Here is a 21,687-nt window from a genome sequence, read left to right as displayed (position 1 = left end):
TCCTAAAAATAATTTATTGTCAATTAGAATGCAGAATAACAGTGTAGTTTATATCAAGACTACCTAACTACATCATTTATTATGTAATAACTAAGCTTCATTGAATTTAACTCATTATTAGCTTTAAAGGTTGTACCAGATTTGTACTATGTCAGAATTGTGAGAAATAAATTTGTATCTTACCCCCCAAAATTATTTGTATGATTAATGAAAATAAATCCCAACTTATGACCAAAAAAACAAAATTCTATCTTACCTCTCCATAAGTATTTAAGTTGCTTTTTAAATAGCCGGTAAGTGCAGCGATTTGGCATGCAAAATATGGTAGTGCCCAGTTTTCTCTTAAAGGAATGGAGTGTTCAATTCTTGTTGTATCCACCCTAAAATAAACCACAGATAAAGAGCAAAATAGCAAGACATTATATTTGTGTAACACTATACTTATCAAAACACTTTCACACACATCTCATTGTTCTCCATAACAATCCTGTGACGTAGACATAGAGCCAACCACTCCATCAGCCCAGAATTGGGAAGCTTAATCCCGCAATCCGTGTTCCAAAGGTTCTACCACTGTCCCTCAGCTCACAAGTTAGTGCAGTAAATCTTTAAAACTCCGCTCCAGAAACACTTTCTGGGAGGGGATAAGGAATCCTTCTCCTCTAGTCACTACAGCACAAACTGAGTAGACTCTCTGCCAATTATCCTCCACCCCTGCCCAAGCCTCCTCACTGCTACCTTCCTGAACACCTGTGCTACGCACTCTCTTCCCCTCCCCGTGCTTGCAGTGAGGACCAGTAGGCTAACAGTGGGATGTGACAAAATCAAATGAAACCCACTTGTTCTCCCCAGGGACTGAGTCTAGCAGATAGCAGCACAGAACAGCAGTTCAAAATACTTGTTAGGTCAAGTGGGTTTCATAGGCACATTCACAGAGATCGGCATGCTCTGAGTTCAACTTTGTGTTTTCATTTTAAACGTATCATCTATAATAATAAAAGCATAATATGCTAATTAGACCAGATAGCCAAACGACCTTCCGGACGTCTTTCTGGACATCCTTCCTGATGACCTTCTGGACAAAGCCGGGGCTGCAGGGGCCACGGCTGCAAGGGCCGAGCCCCTTGCACGAATTTCGTGCATCAGGCCTCTAGCATGATCTGAATTATCTGGATGACTATTTGGTAATGCATGATTGCCAAAAGATTTCAGGACTCACTTCCATGTTTGTATTAAGTGTAGTTGGCAACATAGTACTACTTCCAACTGGCTTGGGTTAATCAGAAAAAAAACGAGATGATCTTAATACTAAATGATGTGTTACCAAATAAGAACAATGTCCTTATCACTGCAGTAAAAAAAAGATTTCTTAGTGGACTGAACAGAGCAGTATGATGACAACTGAGTCACCTCGCGGTAGCCAGCTGCGTGTTTTTGTCATATTCAAAAGAACCTGCTGGACATATACCATATTTACACTGACAGTGGAAATTTGACTTCAGCAAAATACCATTTTTCATACTAAATTAAGATATTCAGTTAATATTTTATTGGCTTGTTACTTAACTAGTAAATTGGTTTCAATAGTAGTATAAGTGCTTTTTAAAAAATAATTTCCAGTTAGAGATCAACCAATGAACTTGGATGCATACATGCATAACCAATGGACACAGACAATAGGGTAGTGAAGGCCTGGGGTGTGGAAGGTGTGGGCTGGGAAAGGTCAAGGGGGAAAAGGGGACATATGCAATACTTCCAACAATAAAGATTTTTTTAAAAAGGAACAACAACAATAAAAAATAACTTTCACTTTTCTTTTTTTTTGTAGCATAAGTGCTTTTAAGCATAAGGAACTTTTTAAAATTTAAATAACATTATATATTTAAGCCAACACATGGAATCCAATAGCAGTTTTAAATATACATAAGTGAAGTTTGAAAAACATGGTGTTAGAGGACACATGTAAAACTGTTTGGCCTGTCAATGTATGTGTGAAAGTTGAAATACACTATACAATATCAGTATAACTTCTAATGTCTGCATGTTCCCTTGCTTTGATATATTACAATTTACCTAACCATTCTTATATTTTAAGTGGTTTTTCTATTTTTTTCGTATTATTACAAATAATACTGTAATAAATAAGGACAAGAACTCTTTTTTAGATGACTTCCTAGGAATAAAATGGAATTTCGAAAACCTAAAACTAAAAAAACATACACCTCCCTGAGCATCCTGAGCATGCCAACATCATCAAAGCAAAACCAGCACGCATGTTACCTCTATTGTCTGTTAACGGTACCTCTAGGACACGTGCATTCATTGCATCTTAACTCTTTGTTATTACTAATGTACGTATTTTCTTTTCTTGCCAAAGATTAAATTTAATATAGATTTTTAATCATATTGCTTCTCAGCCTTTTGGCTAAGATCAAGTGTGGACTTTTAATCATACATATTTTCTTTGCTTGTCAAATATAAAGATGTTTCCACTGAAAGTGATACCAAGGTATATACTAGTATTTGTAGAGAAGAGCAATTTCCATTTTGTTTATATGTGAAGCTGGACTAAGATTAGACCATTTGGAAGCGAAATCTGCCTCTAACCCTCCTGCCCCACTGAAGGACTTCCTGAAATTTCCTTGAATTTTCCAGTATGCCTACATCCTTTAGTCTGAACATGCAGGAGCTAGTTTATAACCCTGCTTTCCCCTTCTGGGGTTAAGAAACAAGTTACACAAAATACCATTAAGAACACATAATGATGACAATGTAGAATGACTAAAATTGCTTTATACTTTTCTAGGCAATCATAAATAGATTCTAAAACTGATGAATAAAAAATAGAACATACTTTTCGTGGCATTAAAGGATATTTTGCAGTAAAGTTGACCTTTGACCAATGCAGGGTTAGGGGCACAGATCCCGCACAGTTGAAAATGCATATATAGCTTTTGACTCCCCAAAGACCTATGCTGTCCCTTGGCATCTGCAGGGGATTGGTTCCCGAACACCACCCCACCATGGATACCAAAATCCATGGATGCTCGTCACCTATGTAAAATGGCATACAACAATGCATACCATTGGCCACACCCTTGGATTCTCAAACATGAAACAAAAACACACTGTTTTCTGCCTGGCTGGTATGGCTCAGTGGTTGAGCATGAACCAGGAGCTAGTGGTACAATTCCAGTTGGGGCACATGCCCGGGTTGCAGGCTCGATCCCCAATAGGGGGCGTGCAGGAGGCAGCCAATCCATCATTCTCTCTCATCATTTATGCTTCTATCTCTTTCTCCCTCTCCCTTTCTCTCCCTAAAATCAATAAAAGCAAATATATATATATATATATTTTTTTTTTTTTGAGAATGTTTCAATTGCCAAAAGATACATTTTAGCAGAATAGATCAGGTTAATTTTTCTACCTAAGTCCTGCTCCAGGTACCTACGATATACTGTGTTATTAAATAAGGCAAATTAATTATCATTAAATAAGACAATATTTCCTTACATTTCTCACTAAGATATCTAAAATATTCTATTTGACAGGGAGTCTTATTATTTGGTAATGCTGTTATTTTTACATGAAAAAATTGCCTGAGCTTCTTCTTCAAATGTATGATTAAGATAGGTCTAGGGACTAAATGAAATGAGTATTAAAAGTTCATTGCATGTGGTAGCCAGCCTCCAAGATGGTCCGCAATGGTCCCTGCCTCTTGGTATTAACACCCTGGAGGGGTTGAAACTCGGGAGCCATCAAGATGCCGGCTTACCACTCTTCTCTCATGGACCCCGACACCAAACTCATTGGAAACATGGCACTGTTGCCCATCAGAAGTCAGTTCAAAGGACCCGCCCCTAGAGAGACAAAAGATACAGATATTGTGGATGAAGCCATCTATTACTTAAAGGCCAATGTCTTCTTCAAAAACTATGAAATTAAGAATGAAGCTGACAGAACCTTGATATACACAACTCTCTACATTTCTGAGTGTCTAAAGAAACTCCAAAAATGCAATTCCAAAAGCCAAGTCGAGAAGGAAATGTATACACTGGGAGTCACTCATTTTCTCATTCCAGGAGAGCCTGGTGTTCCACTTAACACAATTTATGCCAAACCTGCAAGCATACAGGAAGATGAGGGCCTATTTGCAGCAGCTGAGGCAAGAGCCTGGACTGAGACTTTGTGAGAAAGGATGATAAACCCAGCAAGTGGCCGACTTGCTTTGTGAGGAGAAAATTCATGAACAAGAGACTTTCAGGACCTGGACAGTAAAGAGAGCTGGGCAGACACTGTTTCCACAGCTGTGGGCAGTACTTTACAGAAAGATGTACACAGTTCTTTGCCTTTATTTTATAAACCTTTATACAGAAGAGAGAAGAGAACGTATCTTTACTTGAAAAGTTCATTATCAAGAATTTGGGGGGAGGGGGAGAATGAACTGTCAAAGGGTGATTTGAAATTTTCTGCATTAAGCTGGTGCTTAAGTAATAATAAAGAAATTTCTAACATTTTGTCAGGAAAAAAACAAATACCCTGTGTAAGTCACTTTCCAGTGTACCAGTAAGTCTAGGTGATGAATAGTACAGGGGTGGGTAAAAGTAGTAAGTATGTGGAAGTTTATTCTTGTATTATTATTTATTCTTTTATTATACTAGAGGCCCTGTGCACGAAATTCATGCACAGGGCGGGGGAGGGGGGGTTTCCTCAGCCTGGCCTACACCCTCTCACAATCCAGGACCCCTTGGGGGACGTCCAACTGCCAGTTTAGGCCCCGACCCCTAAACTGGCAGTCGGACATCCCTCTCGCAATCTGGGACCACTGGCTCCTAACCACTCGCTCTCCTGCCTGCCTGACTGATCACCCCTAACCACTCCCCTGCCTGCCTCATTGCCCCTAACCGCTCGCCTGCCTGCCTCATCGCCCCTAACCCCTCTGCCTGCGTGCCTCATCTCCCCTAACTGCCTCTGCCTCAGCCCCCACTGCCGCGGCTTCGTCGGGAATGACGTCCGGAAGGTCCTTCGGCTGTTCGGTCTAATTAGCACATTATGCTTTTATTATTATAGATATTTTTCCATATGTACAACTGTAACCTACTTTTGCCCACCCCTGTATATGGCAGAGTGATGGCATATCATTTCTGAGATTAGGTTATGAAACGTATCTGGCTTCCACTATGGCACACTCAATGCACACTCGTTGGATCATTCACTCTAAGGAAGCCAGCAGCAAATTGTGAATAGCCCTGTGGAGGGGCCATGTGATGAGAAACGAAGGCCTTCTAGGCCAGCAAGGAAGTGAGGCTTCTTATAAACAGCCACAGGAGTGAACTCAGAAGTATATGGTCCAGGCCAGTCAAACTGTCAGATGACTGCAGCCCCAACCAACTCCTGACTGCAACCTCATCAGAGGCCCAGAACCAGAACCACCCAGCTAAGCCACTCCAGATTCCTGACCCTCAGAAATTGTATAAGATAGCCCTGGCTGGTTTGGCTCAGTGGATAGAGCATCAGTCTAAGGACTGAAGGGTCCTGGGTTCGATTCCGGTCAAGGGCACATGCCTGGGTTGCGGGCTCAATCCCCAGTGGGGGGTGTGCAGGAGGCAGTTGATGCATGATTCTCTCTCATCATTGATGTTTCTATCTCTCTCTCCCTCTCCCTTCTTCTCTGAAATCAATAAAAATATATATTATATAAAAAAAAAAAGAGCCAAAACCGGTTTGGCTCAGTGGATAGAGCGTTGGTCTGCGGACTGAAGGGTCCCAGGTTCAATTCCAGTCAAGGGCATGTACATTGGTTGCGGGCACATCCCGGTAAGGAGTGTGCAGGAGGCAGCTGGTCAATGTTTCTCTCTCATGATCTCATCGATGTTTCTAGCTCTCTGTCCCTCTCCCTTCCTCTCTGTAAAAAAATCAATAAAATATATTTTTAAAAAAAAAGAAATTATATAAGATAATGTCTATTGTTTTAAACTGTTAAGTATGGGGATGATTTAATACAGCAATAACTAATAAATTACATAATCAAGAAAGCAATTTTTTAGGCGATCTATATAAAAAATGGTTACTTTGTAATAAAAACCATTTCACTCTAAAGAGCAAGACTTTCTAGACTTAGTCTATGAGTACTGAAATGTGTTTCTGTGAGTTGGCTATGAAATTTTAAAAATGAGTCCTAACAGAATTTTAGAAAAGTACATGGCAACTTAAAATATTCTCGCCTGGTCAGCATGGCTCAGTGGATGAGCATCGACCCATGAACCAAGAGGTCGCAAGTTCAATTCCTGGTCAGGACACATGCCCAGGTTGTGGGCTCGATCCCCAGTGGGAGTGCATGCAGGAAGCAGCCAATTGATGTTCTTTCTCATTGATGTTTCTCCTTCCCTCTCTCTATCCTTCTCCCTTCCTCTCTCTCTAAAATAAATTTAAAAATCAAGAAATTTATATATTCTCTAACAGGTACTTTCTGACATAACAAAAAATCATTTTATCCCCCTAGCATCCACACCAAATTCTCTAATACTATTCTTTTTTTTTTTTTTCTAGTACTGTTCTATACTAAAAGCAACCAGAGCTCCATAGAGTAATGGCTAATTCCAAATCTTTCACAGGGGATAAACATGTCAGCCTGTTTGTTTAGTCAAAAAGCAAGAAAGCTTGCAAAGATTAATGAAGATGTGTCAAAAGAACTCAGAAGTCAGCCTGAAAAGACTCCTATTGACCAAAGTTGTGATAATTTGAGCAACTAAAAGAACAATCATGATAATGTATTTAGTCCTATTAAGCCAATGAAAATTCCTAAGTAGAGAAAGATATTTAAAAAGAGAATACTAAAAAAAAAAGAGAGAGAGAGAATACTGCCTTAGCCAGTTTTGCTTTATGGTTAGAGCATTGCCCTCGGACTGAGGGGTTTTAGGTTAGATTCCGATCAAGAGCACATACCTCAGTTGCAGGCTCCATCTCCAGCCCCGGTCAGGGGCCTGCAGGAGGCAATCAATCAATGTGTCTCTCTCACATGGATGTTTTTCTCTAACTCTCCCCCTCCCTTCCACTCTCTCTAAAAATCATTGGATGCCCTAACCGGTTTGGCTCAGTGGATAGAGCGTCGGCCTGCGGACTCAGGGGTCCCAGGTTCGATTCTGGCCAAGGGCATGTACCTTGGTTGCAGGCACATCCCCAGTAGGGGGTGTGCAGGAGGCAGCTGATTGATGTTTCTCTCTCATTGATGTGTCTAACTCTCTCTCCCTCTCCCTTCCTCTCTGAAAAAAATCAATAAAATATATTTTAAAAAACAAACAAACAAACAAATAAATAAATAAAAATCATTGGAAAACATCCTCGGGTGAGAATTAAACAAAAAAAGAGAGACAGTGAGAACAGCAGAAAATGTTTCTTATCACAATTGGAGACAGCTACAAACACATGTAGAAGTTGGTAATTAAAGTGAAGTTAAACATTTGTCTTTCAAATAGAAAATGAATTTAAAGATAGCCAAAGAATCCTGGTTAATAAAGAAAAACTCTACCTTTAGAGAATGAAGAATATACCCTAGCTGGTTTTGCTCAGTGGATAGAGCATCGGCCTGCGGAACAAAGGGTCCCGGGTTCGATTCCGGTCAAGGGCACGTATCTTGGTTGGAGGCTGCTCCCCGGCCCAGGCCCTGGTCGGGGCTCTTACAGGAGGCAACCAATCGATGTGTTTCTCTCACACTGATATTTCTTTCTCCTTCCCTCTCTCTTCCCCTCTCCTTAAAAATCAGTGGAAAACTATCCTCGGTTGAGGATTAACAAAACAAGACAAACAAAAAGAATAATGAAGAATGTAGCTAATGAAAATAGAAAAATATAATTTTATAACCCAAATGAAATCACTAATTTTGGCAAAGATTACTAACTGGAGCTACAACCCTTAAGTAAATGGTTAATGGTGAAAAGGAAATTCATCTGGTACCCCAAAACAATGCAAAGATTATTTTCTAGTCTTAAGAGGAAAACAATGGAGAGATCAGACTGTCATCCCCTAAACTAGCAGTCAATCTCAGCTTCACTCAACCAATGAACACATAAATAAGTAGAACAACAAATCAGTGTTTCTCTCTCCCTGCCTCTTTCTAAAACCAATAAAAAAATAAAAGGCAAAGCACACTGCCATCGATTAATATTGAATAGTTATCTGTGGTAGTTAATAGTGATGTATCTGATACCTCTTCCTTCTTTTCATGAAGCTTATGTCATCAACCTTAAATAGAAGAGGTATATCTATATATGCCAATGTCATTATATCTGAAAAAAGAGATACAAGGTGGTTGTATTATTTTCCAATTGCTGCATGACAAATGACCACAAATGTAGTGCCTTAAAACATATCTCAGCCGAAACCGGTTTGGCTCAGTGGATAGAGCGTCGGTCTGCGGACTGGAGGGTCCCGGGTTCGGTTCCGGTCAAGGGCATGTACGTTGGTTGCGGGCACATCCCCGGTGGGGGGTGTGCAGGAGGCAGCTGGTCGATGTTTCTCTCTCATCGATGTTTCTAGCTCTCTATCCCTCTCCCTTCCTCTCTGTAAAAAATCAATAAAATATATTAAAAAAAAAAAAAACATATCTCAAAACCAAAAGGTTGCTGGTTCAATTCCAGGTCAGGGCACATGCACAGGTTGTGGGCCCAATAGCCAGGAGGGGTCATGCAAGAGGCAGCTGATTGATGTTCCATTCTCGCTCTCCCTCTCCCTTCCTCTAGCTCTAAAAATCCATTTTAAAAAATCTTTAAAGAAACAACACAACACAGCACAGATTTATTAGGTCACAAATCCAGCAGTTGGCTGGATTCTCTGCTCAGAGGCTCCCTAAGCTAAAATCAAAGCATCAGCTAGGGCTGCAGTTCTCATCCGTATTTATAGTCCTTTTATGAGCTCAATGGTTATTGGGAAAAGTCACTTCCTCCTCACTTCAATCCAGCAACAGAACAGCAAACCCTCCTCATGCTTCCAACTATCTCTGCACTAGTTGGAAAAAGCTCTCCACTTTTAGGGGATCATACCATTAGACCAACCCCACTGGGTAATCTTCCTACTTAAGGTCAACGGTGCCATATAAAATATGAGGGTCAGGGAGAGAGCATTTTTAGAACTGACTACCACAGACACAGAAAGTTGTAAAACTTAATTAAAAACACCTTTCTTACCTGTTAATAATGAACCACGCAACAGTAAGCATTCCTGCTAGCCAGGTTCCACTCATAAGCCAACTTGTAACAAATAAAGCAGTAACATATATTCCTTGCAATCCAAAAACAATACCAATATAGAAATATACTGGCTCAATAATCTCCTAATTGAAAAAAATAGAGAGAGAAGAAGATAACAGAATTACATCAAGTAACTTTGAGGATCCATAAGTATGTGAGATAATAAATATTATAATAAAAAAGAAAACACATACGTTGCTACCAGTTGCTTGATATGAAACACTGGCTATAAGTTCTGGATATAGAGACATTTGTTGCACTGCATTTATAGTCTTCAGAGATACAGTTTTGTTATTATGTGTCAGTTCGTAAATACCTAAAGACAGAAAAATTTTTCTCTAGGTTATTTATTGTGCTTTTATGATAACTAAACATGTCATTCAGAAGTCATTGAATATTTTAAATTAAGATCAAGAAAAATCCCAAAATAATACTGTGTATCATTTTTCCAATTATTTTATTAAGTACAAGGAAGAACAATATCTATATTCTGAGACAAATCTCTACAATCAAAGGCTACAATACAGAAGAACAATGTTTTATTTTATATTTATTTATTTAACCTCACCTGAGGACATGCTTAGAGAGAAGGGGGAAGAGAGAGAGAGAGAGAGAGAGAGAGAGCGAGAGAGAGAGAGAGAGAGATTGATATGAGAGATAACACCAAGTGGCTGCCTTCTGTACATGCCCCAACTCGGGACCGAACCCAAATCCTGGGTATGTGCCCTGACCAGGAATTGAACCGGCAACCCTTCGGTCAGAACGATGATGCTCAACCAACTGAGCCACTTTGGCTGGGAAAAAATGTTTTATTTTATAAAAATATTGTTATTAAAAATATAAATGTAGTTATCATACCTCTTTCAAATGAAGGTGCCTTTAACATATCTTTATAATAAGAGTAATAAATGGCACTGTCACCCTGGAATGTGATTTCTCGTTCAAGCTCCTAAAAGAAAATATGATTATTTAAATACCATTGTCCTAAATTTCAACTGCTATCTTCCTTCTCTCTCATCTTCTAAACTAATAACTACTTATCTATCCATTTATTCAAAGATATGTTTGAATTTTCCTTTAAGTAGGTCAAAGTTTTGGGTGTGTTTTTTTTTAATGTTTTTATTGATTTCAGAGAGAGGAAGAGAGGGGGAGTGGGATGGAAACATCAATGATGAGAATCACTGATTGGCTCCCCCTACAGGGGATCTAGCCAGCAACCCGGGCCTGTTCCCTGACTAGGAATCAAATCATGACCTCTGGGTTCATGGGTCGACGCTCAACCACTGACCCACACTGGTCAGGCTAAAAATATATTTTGATCCTGAAATTTTCAGATTGTTTCTGAAAACTAAAAAGCTGAGTAAACTCCTCATCATTTCACTGCCAAAAGTCCCTGATAAATTAATTGCATGAAGGAAAGCATCCTCGTATTTCTATTCTATGGCCTTAAAATATATTACATTAAAATTTTCAAGGTTGATACTGTGAGTGTTCTTAAAACAGCTTTTACACCATTTTGTTTCTAATGGCTATAAATAAGAAAACACTTGTCATGCTTATCACACGATTTGGGCTCCCTGGAAAAGCCAATTAGTTACATTAATATTAAATACTACAACACCTCTCATATGCTCAAAGGTCTGTCTTCTTACCTGCCTGTTGGAAAACCAGAATTTCCGCTCATGGTACGCTGACAGATAGAGCGCATACATCACACCGCTAGTAACTGCTGCGAGACAGCCAATGGAAATCTTCGCAAAGCGCTGCAATAATACATCTGAAAAGCATATTAAAAGTAATTAGATGTAGATGATATTTATATTTATGAACTTCTATTCAAAAAGAAAAAGTAATCAAAAGTTAGTATGTACCCTGGATATGATGTGATCCCAAAACCCATTGCCCCAGTGTAACTCTGAGAAAAACAGCAGACAAATCTCAACAGAGGGGCATCCTACAATATACCTGACCACTATCCCTCTAAACTGCCAAGGTCATCACAAACAAGACCTGTGAAACAGTCACACCGAGAGGAGCCTAAGGAGACATGACAACTAAATGTAATATATCCTGGATGGGATCCTGGAACAGAAAGAGGACATTAGGTACAAATCAAAAAAATCTGAATAAAATATGGACTTTAGTTTAAAATAATGTATCAATACTGGTTCATTAATTGTAACAAACGTACCTTACTAATACCCTATATAATAAAGAGCTAATATGCTAATTAGACCAAACAGGCAAACGACCTTCCGGACATCCTTCCGGATGAAGCCGCAGTGACAAGGGCCGAGGCAGAGGTGGTTAGGGGCGATCAGGCAGGCAGGTGAGCAGTTAGGGGCATCAGGCAGGCAGGCGAGTGGTTAGGGGCAATCAGGCAGGCAGGCAGAAGGGTTAGGGGTGATCAGGCAGGCAGGCAGCGTGGTTAGGGGCGATCAGGCAGGCAGGCGAGTGGTTAGGGGCAATGAGACAAGCAAATAGAGTGTGGTTAGGGGCGATCAGGCAGGCAGGCCAGCAGTTAGGAGATTGCAAGAGGGATGTCCCAGATTGTGAGAGGATGCAGGCTGGGCTGAGGGAACCCCGCCCCCCCACACACAAATTTCATGCAATGGGCCTCTAGTTAAATAATAATAAGGAAAACTCCATTGTGGGGGGGATGGTAACTTGGGAATTCTATACTGTCTGCTCATTTCTTCTATAAATTGAACGTATTTTTAAAAATTAAATTCTATTCATTTAAAAAAGGAATAAGAAGAATGTACTACCATACCAAACATCTAAAGAAAAAATAGGTTCAATCAGAATTACTACTGATATTTTTTCCTTATCCAGGGATCTTATTCTTTATTGAGAAACAATCCTACCTAATAATAGAGTAATATGCAAATTGACCGTACCTTCGCTACACCCACTAGCCATGCCCACCAACCACGCCCACCAGGAAACCGTTGCAGGGACGTTGGGGTGTGGCGGAGCCCAAGGCCGGGAAAGCCTCGGGCGGAGGCTTTCCCGGCCTTGGGCACCAGCAGGGAGCCTGCACTGATCGCAGGCAATGACCAGGGGGTCGGCTTCTAAGATTCGTAGCAGGGACACTGGGTGGGGCCGAGCCCAAGGCCAGGAAAGCCTCTGGCGGAGGCTTTCCCGGCCTTAGCCACCAGCGGGGAGCCTGCATGGATCGCAGGCAACCACGGGGGGTCAGCTCCTACGATCCGTAGCAGGGAGGCTGGGGTGCAGCAGAGCCAAGGCCACCGCCCGGGGCCAAGCCCCAACACTGAAAAAGGCAGAAGGCGGTGGCCACAGCCAAGGCCTGGGTCCCCGGTGCCGGCAGAAAACTGGTGCAGGCAGCCAGGTGAATGAAGGTCTATTGCACGAATCTTCGTGCAAACGGGCTGCTAGTTTACTATAAACTACAGCTATTTAAAATGTACAATTTGTCCAGCCAGTGTGGCTCAGTGGTTGAGCATCAACCTATGAACCAGGAGGTCATGGTTCAATTCCTGGTCAGGGAACATGCCCGGGCTGCAGGCTCGATCCCTGGTGTGGGGCGTGCAGGAGACAGTCGATCAATGATTCTCTCTCATCTTTGATGTTTCTATCTTTCTCTCACTCTTTCTTCCTCTTTGAAATCAATAAAAATATAAAATAATAAAATAAATAAAAATTAAATAAAACAGCCCAAGCTGGTTTGGCTCAGTGAATAAAGTGATGGCCTGTGGACCGAAGGGTCCTGGGTTCGATTCCGGTGAAGGGCAAGTATCTCAGTTGCAAGCTCCTTCCTGGCCTGGGGCCCTGGTCAGGGCTCATGCAGGAGGCAACCAATCAATGTGTTTCTATCACATCAATATTTCTCTCTGTCTTTCCCTCTCTCTAAAAATCAATGGGGAAAAAAAAAAAATATATATATATATATATATATAGAAAAATAAAATGTACAATTCAATGACTTTTGATGATTATGTATTTAAAACTTCATATACAACTGTTATGTATATGTAACAACTTCTTGATGAAATAACATAAAACATATTTGGATTTCCTACACACAGGATGATTTAGTCCTGCTATAGCTATTAAGATAAATATAAGCATGGGCCTAAGGGCCCAAAGCCTAGTGTTCTGCTACTGAATGACTGGAAGTTTATAAAAATCAACTTATTGATTTATTTGTTTAGATAAACTAAAATCATAGCTATTTTCAATATATTATTTCATAAATGTTATTTTACAAAGTATATTAGAGATATTAAAGCCTAGTTAGATATCACTAAATTAATATGAATTATAATCAAAATGCTTGAAAAACCCTACCCAGTAAATCAAATATTAGTATCTGTATGATAAAATTATTTTAACATTACTGTTTCCACTAGTATGTGTAAAGCATCTGGCCTGGCAGATAGTAAGAACTCAGTAAAAACACAATAAGAAAACTTATTTATTGTGGCAGTTTGGTAAAAGTTCTTCAAAGTTTCTAAACGTGGATCTTTTCGTGTGTGTGTGTGTGTGTGTGTGTGTGTGTGTGTGTGTTTTTAATTGAGTCTTAGACAATAGCAAGCTAATCCTAATTATCAAGTGTTATTAGAAAAAAATATATTCAACCAAATCTTATACAGACACTCCTGACTTAGTGTTTCTACTTTAAATTTCCTGACTTTAGAATGGTATTAAAGTGTGTTGTAAATGAGTGAGATTTAGAGGTTGTTCTATAGTAAAACCTAATGGAAGTTGACTGGTACCACCACATCTTAATCACAAAATATGTTCCTACATTTAAAATATTAATATAAAGTATACTACCCAGTATAACTGTCTTTTTGTAGTAGCACAGAAACTCCAAATCTATCTAACTTACGTTTTGGAGCTCTTTCAGGAACTGGAGTGTCATGGATTTTCTCTTCTTTGGCAGATTCTTTATTTTCTGAAGATTCTGGCTTTTTTCTTTGGCGCAGTTCTATAGCTGGTCCTTAAAATATTTGAAAAGTCATTGCAATGTGCATCAACTTATTCTGTCTGTATCCCAAATGATTAACTTTTATTATACTAAGGTAAAAGTCACACAAAGACCTATTAGTACCAAAGATAACCTTTTTCATAATTATTTTAGCACTCATCACAAAACCGTTCTTCCTCCAAACAAAAAAAGACAATATCGGTTCCACCTTCAACAAGTGCCTTCAGAGTACTATTGATAAACTAATGAGCTCTTCTCCGGAGAGGAAGGTATTTTCACAATATCCCAAAATAAGTAAATTATTTTTCATGATTGGGAAACAAACTGTTATGTAATAAATTAGCTTATTATTCTAGTTACCTATTAGTTACATGCATAATTCACGGATTAATAATTTTTAATCAAAATATAAAATACATTGACCATAAAACTATACCTCACTTTTATTTTTTATGTATTTTTACTGATTTCAGAGAGGGCGAGGGAGAGAGAGAAATAGAAACATCAATGATGAGAGAGAGTCACTGATCGGCTGTCTCCTGCACACCCCACACTGGGAATTGAGCCCACAACCCAGGCATGTGCCCTGACCGGGAATCGAACCGTGATCTCCTGGCTGACCTGATAGGTCAACGCTCAACCACTGAGCCTTGCCAGTCGGGCATCTCATTTTTTACTTTTTAGTGATTGATTTCTACAGCAAGAAATGTGGAATTGTTGTTCCACTTATGTTTTCATCGGTTGCTTTTTTGTATGTACCCTGACCGGGAAACAAATCCACAACCTTGGCACATCAGGACAATGCTCTAACCAACTGAGCCGCCAGACCAGGGTTATACTTCTTTTAAATATATATATATATTTTATTGATTTTTTACAGAGAGGGAGAGGGAGAGTTAGAAACATCGATGAGAGAGAAACATCGATCAGCTGCCTCCTGCACACCCCCTACTGGGGATGTGCCCGCAACCAAGGTACATGCCCTTGACCGGAACCCGAACCTGGGACCCTTCAGTCCACAGGCCGATGCTCTATCCACTGAGCCAAACCAGTTAGTGCTATACTTCATTTTTTAAATAATCCTAAAAGTTCTGCAGACTTTCACAATGCTGTGGTGTCATTATCATTCAAGTCTTATAGACTTAGGTATTAGAAAATAGCTGAACCTATAAATATCCCTGGATTTGGGCAATCTCAGAAAATTCCCCATTAGATTACCTACCCTTTATATATCCCACCCAAAAAAAGACATAATGCAGAAAAGTTCCTTCAAACCAGTAAACTAAATCCCAAATTAAAAAGGAATTTACTGTATTCAATGTAAATACTTTTCCTGGTTAGGACTAATTATCTTTTGGGGTAAGCTTTGCCCTTATGAAGTTAGTGTCCTGTCAAGTTTTTAAGGTGGTTTAAGAATTTGTCTCCTCCTTATATTTTTCTTTTCTTTTTGTGATGACTTTAGACTATGAAATATAAGCCTAAAGAGAGGAATCAAAAAAGGAGAAATTAGCCCTAACCGGTTTGGCTCAGTGGATAGAGCGTCGGCCTGTGGACTCAAGGGTCCCAGGTTCAATTCCAGTCAAGGGCATGTACCTTGGTTGTGGGCACATTCCCAGTTGGGAGTGTGCAGGAGGCAGCTGATCAATGATTCCCTCTCATCATTGATGTTTCTATCTATCTCTCCCTCTTCCTTCCTCTGTAAAAAATCAACAATATATATATATTTTTTTTTTTAAAGGAGAAATGGCCCTAGCCAGTTTGGCTCAGTGGATAGAGCGTCGGCCTGCTGACTGAAGGGTCCCAGGTTCAATTCTGGCCAAGGGCTCATGCTCGGGTTGCAGGCTCGATCCCCAGTAGGGGGCATGCAGGAGGCAGCTGATCAATGATTCCCTCTCATCATTGATGTTTCTATCTATCTCTCCCTCTGCCTTCCTCTCTGAATTCAATAAAGAAATATATTTTTTTTAAAAAAAGGAAAAATGAATCAGCTACTGTTGCTGATTAGATGGATTATTCTCTAACTTTACTGTAGAAAATGAATAAAGTAAATTTTACTTTTTTAAAAAGAATATATATATACATATATATACACATATATTTCTGAAAGAAAGGGAGAGGGAGAGATAGTAACATCAATAATGAGAGAGAATCATCGATAGGCTGCCTCCCGCACACTCCCCCACAGGGAATGGAGCTCGCAGTCTGGGCATATGCCCTGACCAGGAATCGAACCGTGACCTCCTGGTTCATGGGTCAACATTCAACCAGTGAGCCACATCGGACAGGCTAAAATAAATAATGTCAAAGTAAATTCATGTTTGCCAAAATTTCTTTAAATACTGGCATAGTAAAAAAATAAATAAATACTGTCATAATGAGGTAAAAACTGTATATTTTGTGGATTCAGTTTGACTAGCCTAATTTTTAACCATTTCTATACTATTATTTATTGTGTTACCACATTAGTGAAGCCACTGAATACATTAGAAAATGACATTATTAGAAAGCCATACTGTGAATTTTGAGATTTTGTGCATACAAATCTGGGTCAACTAATAAGTATGTTCCTTCTTCATGATGCTCTTTTAATTTTCCCCTTCTATGAGTTAAAGCAAAAGTTAGAAGTGGTCAACAAGAATAAAGTTTTATGTAAAGCCAATAAAGTCTTCAGATGCAAGTTATTATTTTAAATTTTATTTTAAAAGCATACAAGAAAAAAAAGAATAAACTTACACAAAAATACAAAAAAATAAAATAAAAGCATACAAGGAAAAAAAGCACAAAAAATTTTACTTAGTAGCTAATACATGCATATTAAACACATTAATAGTTTTAGATTTTTAAAAAATTTAATTGGATAATTTCTGAAATCAAATTAACAAATATATTGAGGTAGTTAAGAAATGTGTGTGACCAAGGTAGGTGTTTTTATTAGACAGTGTCTAAAAGCACACATCTTCTCTAATAAAATGGTAATATGCAAATTAACCATCACTCCGCTACATAAGCCACGCCCACCAGCCAAACCACGCCCACCAGCCAATCAGGGCAAGTATGCAAAGTAACCTAAACAAAGATGGCTACAGCCACAGAGAGCAAGGTTTCCCAGGTAACAGAGCAAGCCAAGCTTTCCATAGCCGTTGCAGGCCTAAGCCTCCACTCAAGCTACAAACTTTCAATTATAGAAGGTAAACAAATTCAAACAAATGGCAACAGAATGGAGCTTGAGAGAGCAGGCCAGGGTTGCCGGCGGCAACAGGGGAAGCAAAGCTTTAAAGCACACCCTGGCTGGGCCCACCCGCTTAAGGCTACAAAGTTTCAATTGTAGAAGGTGAATTAACTGCCACAGAGATGGCTGCCGCCCCGGAGGGAACAGCAGGCTTGGCTCCGCCCCAGGCTACAAAGTTTCAATTGTAGAAGGAAAATAAATCCTAGATACCAAGGCCTCCGCTTAGGTTGCCAGGGGGCGTGGCCGGCCTGCAAACCACCACAGGCCCCTCGCTCAGGCCGCCCCACACCCCAAGGGTACCCCACCCTGATCCGGGACACCCTTCAGGGCAAACCAGCTGGCCCCCACCTGTGCACCAGGCCTCTATCTTATCTAATAAAAGAGTAATATACAGATTGATCATCACTGCAACACACAATATAGCTGCCCCCATGTGGTCAAAGATCCTGCCCCCATGTGGACACAAGATGGCCACTACAAGATGGCCAGCAGGAGAGGGCAGTTGGGAGGCACCCGGCCTGCAAGGGAGGGCAGTTGAGAGGGACCAGGCTTGCAAGGGAGGGCAATTGGAGGTGATCAACCCTGCAGGAGAGGGCAGTTAGGGGTGACCAGGCTGGCAGAGGAGGGAAGTTGGGGGCAAACAGGCTGGCAGGGGAGCAGTTAAGCATCAACCAGGCTGGCAGCTGAGTGGTTAGGGGGTGATCAGGCTGGCAGGCAGAAGCGGTTAGGGGCAATCAGGAAGGCAGGCAGGCAAGCAGTTGGGAGCCAGCAGTCCTGGATTGTGAGAGGGATGTCCGACTGCCCGTTTAGGCCCGATCCCACCAGGATCGGGCCTAAACGGGCAGTCGGACATCCCTCCAGGAGTCCCAGATTGGAGAGGGTACAGGCTGGGTTGAGGGACAACCCTCCGCCGTGCACGAATTTCGTGCACCGGGCTTCTAGTTTAAGATAAAGATAAAATTGGGGAGTGTTCACATAAAAAAGTCTTCTTCACAAAAAGCTACAATTTTCCTTTTTTTTAAATTCTTTATAAATCACTTTACAGGGACTTTAATAAAGTGTTCTCTGTGTACATAAATGGATTTTTATTTATAAAAGTACAATTTATACAAAAATCTTGCAGTTTCCAAATTAACTTATGAAGCATACAAATCTTAACAGTCATCTCTCAAGAATCTATATGAGTAATGATAAAGACCATACAAATCAATATCCTGATATATAAAAAGCCAGGGGCAGTCACAACCGAAACAACCAGACAGACGACCGAACAGCAGGCTGCATGGGGCGACCAGGCTGGCAGGGGAGTTAGTGAGGGATGACCAAATGACTGAACAGCAGGCTGCCTGGGGAAACCAGGCCGGCAGAGGGGGCAGTTGGGGGCGACCAGGCCAGCAGCGGGGCAGTTGGGGGCAACCAGGCCGGCAGGGGGGGCAGTGAGGAGCAACCAGGCTGGCGGGGGGGGGGGGGGGGGGCAGTTAGGGGTGACCAGACCAGCAGAGGGGGGCAGTTGGGGGCCACCAGGCTGGCAGGCAGAGGCAATTAGGGGTGATCAGGCTGGCAGGGGGGAGCAGTTAGGTGTGATCAGGCAGGCAGGCAGGCAGGTGAGCAGTTAGAAGCCAGCAGTCCCGGATTGTGAGAGGGATATCCAACCGGCAGTTGGACATCCCCCGAGGGGTCCTGGATTGGAGAGGGTGCAGGCTGGGCTGAGGGGACCCACCCTATGCACAAATTTCATGCACCGGGCCTCTAGTACTACATCTATAATGCTTTATTTTCTTAATTCTAAAGTGCCATTCATTTAAAGGTATTATTTAATAAGTTTTTCAAGGGGGGAAACCATTAGCATATTAAACATATGCACTGATTTTAGAACATGACAATCACAGTGGCATTAAATTGTGGGAATAAAAAAAATACAACTTGGAAAATACAGTATTCATTTTAGCCAATCCCTTCAACCTTGTCTTTAAAACTAATTTTCTAACTGTCACCATTTAACAAATCAGATTAGATGCAAATTTCACCTTGTTTTCTCTATATTGATCTCCTAACTTAATAATTGATAAACAAAGCCAAGAATCTCTCAGTGGTAAGTAATAAAGGCCAAAGCAGTGGACAAACTAGATTATTAATTCTGATAGAAAAGCTCTAGGATAGAATTCAGGTTTCCTTTCACTATTTTACATATTTAGCACTGCGAAGAAAAAAAAAAAGAAAATAACATAGCCACAAAAATAACCTGCTATTTCTGGTCCAGTGATCTTTACATGAAATAGTAGGACTACAAAGAGGCCTGCAAATGTCCATCCAGAATATAGCAATTTCCACGTGAAGTGTTAATACTGCTCTACTCAAGGTTGTCACTTCTTTCTTTGCTCTAACATTTCGTTCAGGAAGCATAAACACCCTGACCCCTAGCAGCAAAGAAGACACCTTTTGGAAGATGAGGTTCCTAAATAGAATTTATTTAGAGAAAAAGTGGGACAACAAAGAGGATCCAAGTGAATAAGCAAAAAAAAAAAAAAAAAGATATAGAGCACATGGGGATACAAGTAAACTTAGTTTAATTTTAACACAAGTGAATACAAAATAACATGTGTTTTGGGAGAAAAAAGTATTGAGTCCTAAGTAAATGTAAAACACTCAGAATGCCTGGCACACAGACATGCTTGCTATAAATATCATTACTAGCATTACTATAATAAATAAGAATTTAATTATTCACTGTTGACCATTATATCCCAGCACCTACCACAGTAGGGATCCAATTATTTATGTAACTTAAAAAGGTGTTGCCCTGGCTGGTTTGGCTTGGTGGATGGAGCGTCAGCTTGAGGACTGAAGGGTCCTGAGTTCGATTTCGGTCAGGGGAACATGCCTGGGTTGCGGGCTTGATCCCCAGTAGGGGGCTTGATCCCCAGTAGGGGACATGCAGGAGGCAGCTGATTGGTGGTTCTCTCTCATCACTGATGTCTCTTTCTCTCTTCCTCTCCCTTCCTCTCTGAAATCAATAAAAATACATTTAAAAAGAGAAGCAACCCTTTAAAAAAATGTGTTGAGTGAAACTATACTTTAAATAAACTGCATCAATTATGTTTCATATATAAGATGTATTGCTTTGAAATATCTGTAATTCTACAACCAAAAATCATTTTTCACTTTATATCACCTAAGTAAATTTTACAAAATGGTATGGTCTTTTTTTTTTTTTTTTCAGAGAGGAAGGGAGAGGGAGAGAGAGATAGAAACATCAATGATTACAGAGAATCATCAATCAGCTGCCTTCTGCATGCCCCCAACTGGGGATCTAGCCCACAACCTGGGCATGTGCCTTGACACAGAATCAAACCATGACCTCCTGGTTCATAGGTCCATCCCCAACCATTGAGCCACACCAGCAGGGCGGTATGGTCTTTTTAATTGTGTAACTATAATGTCATTTTATGTGATGCATAATATTAAAGACTTTCAGTACCCAGTATTAGTTTTTTTAATTTATCTTTATTGTTGAAAGTATTAACAGACTCCCCCCCTTCTCCCTCCATTGACCCTTTCCCTCCCACCCTTCCCCCTAGTATTAACTCAGCGATTTTCAACCCTTTTCACCTCATGCCACACATAAACTAATTACTAAAATTCTGTGGCACACACACAAATATATATTTTTTGCTGATGTGACAAAAAAATAGGTATAATTTTGATTCATTCACACCAGACAGCAAGCTATTGTTGTGTTGGCTGTTGTCATTCTTTTTCCTTGACAATCTAAGGGGAAAAGCGGTCAGTGCTGCTGACTGAAAAAGTCAGTTATTGCATGTTTTAAAAATTCTTGCAGCACACCGGGTGAAAATTGCTGCTTTAACTTGAGCAGGTACGTGCTCAAGGAAACTTACAAACTAAACTAGCTCATCAACCTACCCCCACAGCTTTTACAATTAGTCAGAAAAGGAAAAGAAAAAAAAAATCAAGACATGTTTTAAATATACTGCAGCCAAAGATAAAAAACCAAGGCAACAAATGAAATTAGATTCTTCCTCACCAACCACAAATAGTGTTGCTTTTGAAGCTGTTTTTAGGTAGAGTGTCTTGTCTTACATTCAGATCAGTTTTAACACTCTGGAAACTCAAGGAAGAGAAGGCAACGATGAAAGCCAGTGTGAGCACAGGGACCAGACAGCAAGACACAGGACAGCAGACACGTCTTACAATTCCTGTTTTACGCTTTCCACTGAATTCTTGAAGCGCTCTCCTTGCAC

The 21,687-nt window shown here is 40.4% G+C and overlaps 1 protein-coding gene and 1 pseudogene across 3 annotated transcripts in view; one reads left to right on the top strand and one right to left on the bottom strand.

Annotated features, from left to right (window-relative positions):
* DPY19L4 (dpy-19 like 4) overlaps positions 1 to 21,687 on the bottom strand; it is a 54,600-nt gene that overhangs the window by 31,155 nt on the left and 1,758 nt on the right. For both annotated transcript variants that reach the window (XM_079795950.1, XM_079795949.1), the window contains exons 2-7: positions 14,101 to 14,211; positions 10,898 to 11,022; positions 10,104 to 10,194; positions 9,440 to 9,561; positions 9,183 to 9,328; positions 257 to 380 (exon numbers count right to left, since the gene is read on the bottom strand). In XM_079795950.1, coding sequence (XP_079652076.1) covers positions 257 to 380; positions 9,183 to 9,328; positions 9,440 to 9,561; positions 10,104 to 10,194; positions 10,898 to 11,022; positions 14,101 to 14,211 — 719 coding nt within the window. The remainder of the gene's footprint in view (positions 1 to 256; positions 381 to 9,182; positions 9,329 to 9,439; positions 9,562 to 10,103; positions 10,195 to 10,897; positions 11,023 to 14,100; positions 14,212 to 21,687) is intronic.
* On the top strand, positions 3,414 to 4,741 carry LOC307113931 (actin-related protein 2/3 complex subunit 3-like; annotated as a pseudogene). The gene has a single exon. The product of its transcript is annotated as an actin-related protein 2/3 complex subunit 3-like (transcript).

The sequence above is a fragment of the Cnephaeus nilssonii genome (assembly GCF_951640355.1).
Source record: "Cnephaeus nilssonii genome assembly, chromosome: 18".
In the NCBI taxonomy this organism is placed as follows: domain Eukaryota; kingdom Metazoa; phylum Chordata; class Mammalia; order Chiroptera; family Vespertilionidae; genus Cnephaeus; species Cnephaeus nilssonii.
This window is presented reverse-complemented; position numbering and strand designations above follow the sequence as displayed.